Source organism: Cebus imitator, unplaced genomic scaffold, assembly GCF_001604975.1.
Source record: "Cebus imitator isolate Cc_AM_T3 unplaced genomic scaffold, Cebus_imitator-1.0 Scaffold111, whole genome shotgun sequence".
NCBI classification, from domain to species: Eukaryota; Metazoa; Chordata; class Mammalia; order Primates; family Cebidae; genus Cebus; species Cebus imitator.
This window is the reverse complement of record NW_016107426.1, coordinates 6,032,926-6,042,983: the sequence shown is the minus strand read 5'-3', so window position 1 is coordinate 6,042,983 and position 10,058 is coordinate 6,032,926. Positions and strand designations below refer to the sequence as shown.

The 10,058-nt window shown below is 45.6% G+C and overlaps 1 protein-coding gene across 7 annotated transcripts in view; it reads left to right on the top strand.

Moving 5' to 3' along the window:
• Positions 1-10,058, top strand: part of LOC108311136 (nebulin related anchoring protein) — a 76,588-nt gene that overhangs the window by 35,726 nt on the left and 30,804 nt on the right. For all 7 annotated transcript variants that reach the window (XM_017538450.1, XM_017538451.2, XM_017538448.2 and 4 more), the window contains exons 21-25: positions 2,107-2,205; positions 3,316-3,420; positions 4,583-4,690; positions 6,797-7,108; positions 8,350-8,454. In XM_017538450.1, the coding sequence (XP_017393939.1) occupies positions 2,107-2,205; positions 3,316-3,420; positions 4,583-4,690; positions 6,797-7,108; positions 8,350-8,454 (729 nt within the window). The remainder of the gene's footprint in view (positions 1-2,106; positions 2,206-3,315; positions 3,421-4,582; positions 4,691-6,796; positions 7,109-8,349; positions 8,455-10,058) is intronic.

The window sequence follows — 10,058 nt, the reverse complement described above, 5'->3', positions numbered from 1 at the left end:
GTGAGCCGAGGTCGCGCCATTGCACTCCAGCCTGGGTAACGAGCGAAACTCCGTTTCAAAAAAAATAAATAAATAAAAATAAAGAGACTGGATCGCATACTTTCCCAGGTCCCTGCATCTCTACGCCCTTGTTCCCTTTAGGCCGTAGAAAGCTGGCTCTGGCAGCAGGCAGCAGAGGACTTTTGAAGGACATTTCATTGGGAAGTGTCACTATTTCAGGAACTTTGTTTGGAATCTTCAAAGGGCATTCTTGTTTCAGGGCCAGGAAGGCTGAGTCGGCATATCTCTTGCAATTGATAATAATGGTGATAATAATAACTGCCATTTATGGACTGATAATCATTATTGCATCACCACTTTGGGTGTATTACATACATACTGTTATATATAGGTCACCACATTCCTATGTGAGTAGATGGTATGATTAGCCTATTAATATTCCCATTTTACATATGAGGAAAGTGAGACTGAAGTTACACTTTAAGTAAGTAGAAGAGCTGGGATCTGTACCCGGTGCGTTTGATCTGGTGCCCCGGCTCTTGACCGTGAGAGAGTATTGCATCTCAAAAGCATATCCTGTAATTTATTTTTATATTTCCACTGTACTCACCCTCCTCTGAGACAGACATATTTAGGGTTAGACTATAGAATAAAGTGAGAGAAAAGCATAACGCTTTAGGGCTCTCATTACCTGGCTTCTTAGAGACCAACTCAAGTTCAGGTGGAGCAACCAGAGTCCCGTCTATCTTTAACAGAGGTGCAGCAGAGGGGAGAGAATGCAACTAGTTGGTCCTTGAGATTCAGGAATGTCAGTTTCTATCTCATTTCATGTATTGCCTACTAATTTTTAAGCTCCTCCAGGGTCAGGAGGGTATCATGTCCTTCATCTTTTTTCTGTTCCTTCTGTGCTCTGTAGAGAGTAGATTCTTGGCTGCTCAGCAAGTACTTGTGATTTGAGCAATGCATAGTCTGGGATGGCTAGGAATTTCCAACAATGGCAGGGCAATGGGACTCCCTTCAGTTAATGTGGTGAAGGAGTTTTCTCCTTCAACACGGTGGAAATGGGGAGGAAAATTAGAAGTCTCTTTGGAATGTTTTCTGTAGAACTTTTTTTCCCTAAAGGCAGAAAATTTGGAGTTTCCAGTGTTCCAGTCACTATGTTGGGTTCAGCTGGTAGCTATAACCCTCTTGCTGATGGCATGGGAAGTTTGCCAGAACCAGGCTGAGAGCTCATCTCTGATCTCCCTGCCATGTGAAGCTTTTGCTTCCACACGCCGTCCTTAGTGGCCACCTTTCCCAGCAACTTTGGCAGTTTCAATGGAAAAGCCAGAGGAGCTAATCTTCAGGAAAGACAAGAAGTCCCTGCGGGGGGACAGAATTAGCATACTGAAAATTTGCCAGTTAATTCGTGGCTGTGAGATGGGGACACTATGAGGACAATACCTCAGTGATCTGGAAAATCAGAAACTCACCTGAAGCCGAATCTCACCTGACCACCGGCTTCTGTCTGTGGCTCTGTGTCCCCTTCCTTAAAGCTACTGCCTCCTGGACAATCATGATAACACCATGGTAATGGCTACATCCTAACACTGTCCCAGGGACCTGCCTCATGCATAAAACATGGTGTTGAAGCCTCTGCTTCCCACTAGACTGAAGTAACTTCTACTGTTGTGCCCATTGGACAGTCTAAGCAAGGGTGGCTCAGATTGGATTAAGTGATGTGCCCGAGGTCATGAAGCTGGAAGGATGTACAGACAAGATTTGAACCTCAGTCTTCATCATTGTAAAGTCCAGGTTTCCTCCACCTCACCCTCCTATGTTAGGTCTAGATTTAAAAAATGTATACCTCCCTGGGGCACACAGTGAAATACAGGGTTACTGAAGAGGAAAATTACATTTCCCTTTCAGTAATAGCAACTAAAACAGGTTCACTGGAGCAGGCTGTCTCAGGCCTGTGTGGTTCTGTTTAAGCTGCAGGATCAACTAGAACATTCCTCCCAAGGAAATGCTTGGACCATAGAAAGTATGTGTGTATGTGTACACATGTGTAGGGCTGTAGGGGCAACCCAATCTTAATGCTGTGGGGTCCCTTTCCTTTGGAAACAGAAAAACTACCGGCAGAGAGTAGATGAGCTGAAGTTCACCAGTGTGACCGACAGCTCCCAGATGGAGCACGCCAAGAAGAGCCAGGAGCTGCAGAGCGGGGTGAGTCCTGGGCTGCCCTTTCTCCACCAAGCTGCTGTGTCATGGGCCTGGAAACCTCCAGGGACAGCAGCAGGTGCTGCCCAGGCACAGTCCAGAAACCAAAGAGCCTTCCCTTTAAATAGGCTGGACCCAGTTTTCCCCAGGCTTCTAGGCTGTTTTTGGAACTGGACACCAGGCCCTTGCTTCACCCACCACCATCTCCCCTGATTTTTTAGGGATAGATGCAGGGCTGACTTTATTCCTTTTCAGCTTCCAGTATTCTCTAGTTCCTTTTTATTCTGTCTCCTATTTCTCATCAAAGACTCTAATTCTGGAGCCAGGAGAGAATTCTCTTGGAGGAGGATGTTTGCATTCGGGGTATGTGCAGGTCACACCCATATGAGCCTATTTATGGGGCCAGAACAAAGAAGCACCACATACATTACTTACAGATTAGTTCTCTGCACCAAGCAAGACCATAGTTGCTGTAATCTGTCCAGGACCTTCCTAGCTTTCCTTCCTAAATGTCCAGGTAAGATACCTGCCAGAAAGGATACTATCAACATAACTCAGAGTCAGAAGAAGCCACCATTTGGAAACTCAAGTTGGGGATGGAGGGGAAGTGGGGAAAGAAAGAGAAGAATGATAAGTTTGCCATGGAAGAGATGTCCACGCATGCTCACTTTCCTGGTGTCAGTACCCGTGAATGTATTAAGGTTGATGATGGAGGAGCAGGAGGCAAAGTTTGCTTCTTATTTTTCTCACTTGGGGAGTCTGTACTAATCTGAACCCCCTGGTGGTATATTTTTAGGGCCACAGACAGTGTAGATAGCAACAGCTTGCAGAGGTTGATATCATCCCAAAGGAAAGGTGTGAAAAGAGAAACCTTGGAGGGGTTTTCATGTTGGCTCCCTGCCCCATTTTTCTCCCAGCCCCTCCCCTCTGCTTCTCCTTCTCCCATCATCTCTCCTTGACTATATCCTGCCACTCAGAGTCTGATCTGGTGGGTTTTGTGATGGACTTTCTGTGCAAGTTAGAGAAATGCCAAGCAGACAGATACACCATGAGGGATGTCACCCTGCCCACCTCGCCCCTCCCACCTGCTCCTGACTCAGTGCTCTCTTCCAACAGGTGGCCTACAAGGCAGGAAATGAGCAGTCTGTCCATCAGTATACCATCAGCAAAGACGAGCCTCTCTTCCTTCAGGCCCGAGCCAATGCTGCAAATCTCAGCGAGGTACAGAGAGAGGGAGTGAGCATAGCCCCACTGAGTGTATAGCCACCTGGTCAACCAAGCCCACCAGCCACGGCATAGTGTCTGTGTCAACTGAGGTTACATACATCTGGTTGTTCTAAAAACAGCTCACCCGGCAGATCTGCCTCCTGATCAGTGCTGTAGGGGGAGAGGAGGACAGCTTTCACAGGAATGAGCTAGTGGAGGACTTGAGCTGCTGAATGTTTCCTGGGGTGGAAGGTAGGGGTTATTCTAGGTGCCAGAGTTGAAACAGCATAATCATGGCAGAGGGGAGTAAGAGCTCAGACATTTGCTCCAAATGGTCTGGGTTTGATCCTTGGTTGCCACTTACCAGCTGTGTGTCCTTGGGCAAATTCTTTATTCCCAGCCGTCTCACTGGTAAAATAATGCCAACATTAGTCCCATCCTTACTAGGTTGTCATCAGATTTCAATGAGTCTCAGAGGCATGTGCACAGTGGTAGCTGTTAGTCATGAAAGCATCCAGAGTTCCAACTTTCCCCCTCTTGGTACCTTCTGGGGAGGGTGTTTTCTTGGCTCTCCCTGCTCAGCTCCCGGGTCTTTGGGTTCCTGATCTAAGAAATAGATGGGGAGGAGAATTGGAAGGAGAAACAGAGGCTAAGTTGATTCACACACAGAACAGGAGAGGAGCCTTCCAGAAAAAAGATCTTGAAATTTGGAGATGGGGCAGGAGGGAGAATGGAAGGAGCAAGGAAAAGACCCAGGTGGACTAAAGGCTGCAGGAAGGCAGAAGGAAAGAGCAAGAGGAGCAGCTGAAGCCACTGCTGGCTGGCTGGGCTGCATGGACAGAGATGGAGAACAGACCTTTCAGAAACGTCGCTGTGCCGTGTGATGTTATCTCGCCTTTGGCATGTTTTTAAGACTTCCACGAAAACTTCTAGTATTTGCAAAGGCTTCTGGAGTTTAATTTCTGCTTTTCTTGATTGAAGCCCTGTGTGTCAAGAGGCCTTAAGGCCGGAAGAAGGCCTGGCTGTATTCAGGGTACATGATTTCTGTGGCTCTCAGAGAAGGATGTAATCATCGGTATTGCTTTCCTAGAATGGTCATTATAGTCTAGAGAAATGCTCTCACACGAGAACCCTGTCACATGAGAACCTCCTCACCTTCTCTCCTAAATCCCCTTAGAAACTGTATAAGAGCAGCTGGGAAAACCAGAAGGCAAAAGGGTTTGAGCTACGTCTTGACTCCTTGACCTTCCTGACAGCCAAAGCCAAGCGGGACCTGGCTAGCGAGGTGAGTACGTCACCAACTTGTACAAGAGACCTCAGAATCCCGCCTTTTTATACCTGGGAGATTCTCTGAGTGTCTGGGCAGGTTCTTAATCTCTCTGAACCTCAGGATTCCTATCTGTAAAATGGAGATAATAGCAATCACCTTGCAATGAGATAATCACATCTGTGCCTATCTATTTAATAACTGCTTGCCACACATTGATTTTCAGTAAGTGATGACTTATTATTAGTAGTGGTAGCAAGAGTAAGAATCCAAATTTCTCACTTTGCAGATGAACTGATGCCCAGAGACATTCCATGACTTTCTAAAGACATCGTGGTCTGTTAATGGTTAATAGGCTCTGGTGTCAAATAGACCTTGGATACCACCTCTGTCATCCATGAGTATAGTTACTTCAGGCAGGTTGTTTAACCTTTCAGAATCTCAGTTAACTTGCTGGTAAATTGGTGACTGCAAAATAGTGATGAGGAAATGGAACGAACTGATGTAAATGGATAGCCTAATGCAATCTGTTAGGAGTCAGATGTGAGAAGGAGCTTGAGCCAGAATGTATGTCAAACTCTGCTTCTTTAATCGAGAAAGTCCATCTTCAAAAAAAGATCAGGTGGACCAAAAACAACTGGTTTGGTGATGTTATTGGTTTATATTCTGACACAAGCTCTTTATCTCTCTATTTTATTTTTTTTTTTATTTTGAGACAGAGTTTTGCTCTTGTTGCCCAGGCTGGAGTGCAATGGCACAATCTCAGCTCACTGCAACTTCTACCTCCCAGGTTCAAGTGATTCTCCTGCCCCAGCCTCCCAACTAGCTGGTGTTATAGGCGCCCGCCACCATGCCTGGCTAATTTTGTATTTTCAGTAGAGAAGGAGTTTCTCCATGTTGTTCAGGCTGGTCTCAAACCCCCCACTGCAGGTGATCTGCCCACCTTGACCTCCCAAAGTGCTGGGATTACAGGTGTGAACCACCGTGCCCAGCCATAAGCTCTTTATCTTGTTGTTAGTTGGTAACACTTTACAAATGAGCACTGGTCTGTGGATGCTCTTGAGTTCCACAGGCTTGTCCCGTGCTTGGTTTATAGAAAGGGTTCCATAAGTGGTGGCAGATATTGATACTGTTTGTTGTTGGCAGACCTGAGAGCAGAACCTGAAGCTACCACTGGCTGAAGCAATATAATGTTGAAAATCATGCCACACACTCATGCCTTCTGACAGTTTTCACAGTTTTTTCATGTTTCTTCTTACTTCTGGTCATTGTTACTCTCAGCCTAGTTTTATTTTTCAAACAACATGCTCCTTTTTGCTCCTCATACTCTGCCAAATAGATATGTACCCGAGTTATCTTTTACTTTGAGTCCCTTTTATAAGCAGCAATTGTAGTTTGGCTATTCATGGCTACTTTTATTTATAATGTTCTCACTATTTAAAAAGAGTTAAGGCCACTTAAAAATAAATCCAGAAGGGGCCGGGCGCGGTGGCTCACGCCTGTTATCCCAGCACTTTGGGAGGCCGAGGCGGGTGGATCACGAGGTCAAGAGATCGAGACCATCCTGGTCAACATGGTGAAACCCCGTCTCTACTAAAACTACAAAAAATGAGCTGGGCATGGTGGCGCGTGCCTGTAATCCCAGTACTCAGGAGGCTGAGGCAGGAGAATTGACTGAACCTAGGAGGCGGAGGTTGCGGTGAGCCGAGATCGCGCCATTGCACTCCAGCCTGGGTAACAAGAGTGAAACTCTGTCTCAAAAAAAAAATAATAATAATAATAAATAAATAAATAAATAAATCCAGAAGAGTTGTCTCAAATAATTAGAGAAAAGATGACCTTTCACTAGAAAACTGGTAGATTATTATTATAGCTAAACATTCAGTTTAGCTCTGAGCTCCTGGCAGCTGAAGTGAAAAGGGAAATAATGGGTAATAATATTTTCTTTCACTGTTTGATGAAAGAAAATATACCAGAGGTTCAAAAAAGGCAAATTTTCTCATGCCTCTGATTCTAACAGGATTCTGTCTGATGGCGTTGTCTTAGCTCTCATGCACGGGGTATGAAGCCTAACAATTCCTTTAGGAGAGTCTAATGTATCCCTGTTCCATTCCTCTTATTTAGGTGAAGTACAAGGAGGATTATGAGAGATCCAGAGGGAAGCTCATTGGGGCAAAGGGCGTACAGGGAGATTCGCAAATGAGCCACTCACTGCAAATGTCCAAGCTGCAGAGTGAACTGGAGTACAAGAAGGGATTTGAGGAAACCAAGTCCCAATGCCACGTCTCGCTGGACATGGTCCACCTCGTGCATGCCCGCAAAGCTCAGCATTTAGCCACAGATGTAGGCTACAAGACAGCAGCCCATCATTTTACGGCTTTGCCCACAGACATGAAGTTGGAATGGGCCAAGAAGGCTTATGGCTTACAGAGTGATGTAAGCTCTGTGTGAGTGTGTGCACGTGTGTGTGTGTGCATGTGTGTTGTGTGTGTGCTAGTGCTAGTGCGAGTGTTTCCCTAAGCTGTCCAACGCAACAGTTTATACTATGGGACACCTGTTTCTGGAACCCTAAGTGGCAACACTTTGCTAGTGGTTGAACTTTTATTCAAACTAGGCCGATTTTAGATTCTGTACTAACAGAAGAAATCATAGGTGACTTTTTCCTTCTTGGAACTCTGGCCTATATATGTTTTCCAGGTGTCTCTTTATTGCCGGGGGCATGTATCTTTGTGTCATTCCTAGGGTGGCCTGTTAGGGGAGAGCATTGCTGATCACTCATCCTGACTTTGGTAGTCCTCATCTTTGGAATGGGAGGGTCGCTAGTTTTCAATAACCCTTTCCCTGTCCTCCTTATCCTCCCCTCCCAGTTCTGCTTGCTTTCTGTCTACAGGTGACTCTTGCACAAGAATGAGGGTGAACTGAAAAGCAGGTTAGCTGTGGTCAGACTGTTACACAGAAAGGGTGTGTGTGTGTGCATGTGTGTGTATGTGTTTGCCAGAGCCCTGGCAAAAACAAAGTGAGTGACAAATGATATTATGAATAATAATGATTCATAAAGGGTGTGTGTGTGTAGACATACCCTTCCTGGTAGAGCTGCTTCATGATAAATGATGATATACTAGTTTGAGAGAAGTGTCCATTTGAATGACTTTCCATTAAAACGACTCATTCGACGGCAAGTAAAGAAATGAGAAGAAATGCCCCCTGCCCCCCACACCGAGGTGGGAAGGAAGGAATTGGCACTGTGGGAAGCCTCCGCTGTCTTGTGAAATTCCCTCAAATAGAGCCCACCTGGATTCTGTTGTGAATTCTCATTTTCTTGATCCCCCTTGTGTCATTTTAAACAAGAAAACTGGTAATGCAGGCAATGAGGACGTGCTTCTTTCCCAGTAGACTCGTCCATAATGAGGGGCAAGTTTGGTGTGGCCCCTCCTGTGCCACCCCCAATAGTGTTGGGCGGGGCCTAAGGCCACCGTCCCAACGGATGGCTCCAATTAAAGGGGAAATCAATTTACTTGTAGGAGCCTTACCTGTGACTGTGCAGAAATGCATAAGACAAAAGTGGCATCTAATTTGACTCAGCTGGCACCAAGCCTGCGTCGGGAGCCGCTAATAGCCCTTTAAATGTCTGTGCACCAACAATGGCCTGCTTTTTTTTTTTCTTTCTCCTTTGTCAGAACCAATACAGGGCAGATGTGAAGTGGATGAAAGGCACGGGCTGGGTCGCCACCGGGTCATTAAATGTGGAGCAGGCGAAGAAGGCAGCAGAACTCATTAGCGAGGTGAGATTTCCTGACAGCCTGTAACAGGCCTGGCTGCGTTAGGCGTGTGGCGTCTCTGTATAAAATTAAAATAATTTCCACTCAAAAGGCAAAGAAAAAGGCAAAGCCACATGAAAGACCTCAAAACCCAGACTAGGGCTGGTAATTAGAGGGAAACCACATACCAAACACACACCAGTAGGGGCCCAGAGAGTCCTGGCAAAAACAAAGTGAGTGACAAATAATATTATGAATAATAATGACAATCAAACAGAGCTCAATTGCTACCCACCAACTTACCTTTTTAATGAAGCAACACAGGAGGGATGATGAAAAGATATATTTATTGCACCCAAAAAGCCCTTTGGTGACTTTAGGCACATTTTCTTCCTCTCTTGCTGCCACAGAGTAAACAGCTTTTGAATATTCATGTGGTAGCTACCATGTGGCATGGTTGTTTTGTGAGGGAGGGTCTTATTTCAGTTTACTCAGTTCTGCCTACCTATAGCCACCTTGGCTGGACCCTATAGCATCACTGCTTGCAAAAATGGTCTTTTCTTTACATTTCAGGGCAGTGTCATTGAGCAGATCTTTCTGAGTTTCTCAACATTGGCACTATTGACATTTTGATTTTTCTTTGTTGTGGGGTTATCTTGTGCCCTGTAGGATGTTTAGCAGGACATCCTACAAGGATGCCAGTAGTGCCCTACACCCAGCTGTGACAACCAAAAATGGATTGAGACGTTGCCAAATGCCTGCCAGGGAGCAGAATTGTCCCTGGCAGAGAGGCACAGGACGAGGCTCCCAGGAGGAGGCTGAACAGCATCAGACTACTCACACCTGCTCTCTTCCTGTTTGCCTGTGGGGCGACTTGCTCAGAAGACAAGTGAGCATTTGCCCAGTTGTCTTCAGAGTAACCTGGTCTTTCCGGACTTTTCTGAGTGGGGAGGGGACCATAATGGTCATAGTCCCACAGGATGTTAGCTTTGGCAATGAACCTCCTGAATGTTTTTGAGGAGGATTTCTTTCTGACGTAGTTAAAATAGAAAGACTCCCTCGTTGGTTTTTCAAACACACCTGTCCAGCATGTGTATTACGCAATGAAACAGCATTCTCATTACCTGGAACATTGCAGAGTTGACTTCAAAAAGTGACCTTATGCTGATTGGCCTGATTTTTAGAAAACTTGCTCAACATTCAAGGCTCAGAAGACCCTGGGAACTCCGTGGGGATAGTACTGTTCTAGTTTGTTCCTTCCAGTTCAGGAGAGGCCCTCTGGGAGGATGAATGTGAAGAACATATAGGAATCAACATTCAGGATTCATGATCCCAAACTCTCAATCTTGGGCTCACTCATAAAAGGAAATGAAGACTAAAGACCATATTTGCATAATTTAGACTTCAAGATGATTTCCTCCATGTGTCTAAACCTGACAGCCAAGGGATCAAGGGACCTTGGGGGGACCATGTATACCAGTGTTCTTAGTTAGCCACCTCATTTTGCATACTTTCTCAACAAATTTGCTTAACCTCTTTGATGCTTTAGTAAGTAAGACATCTTTCAGCAACTTTCCCCCTAACCCACGTCAGGCTGTCACATTTACAGGTTAGTGTCAAATTGGGCC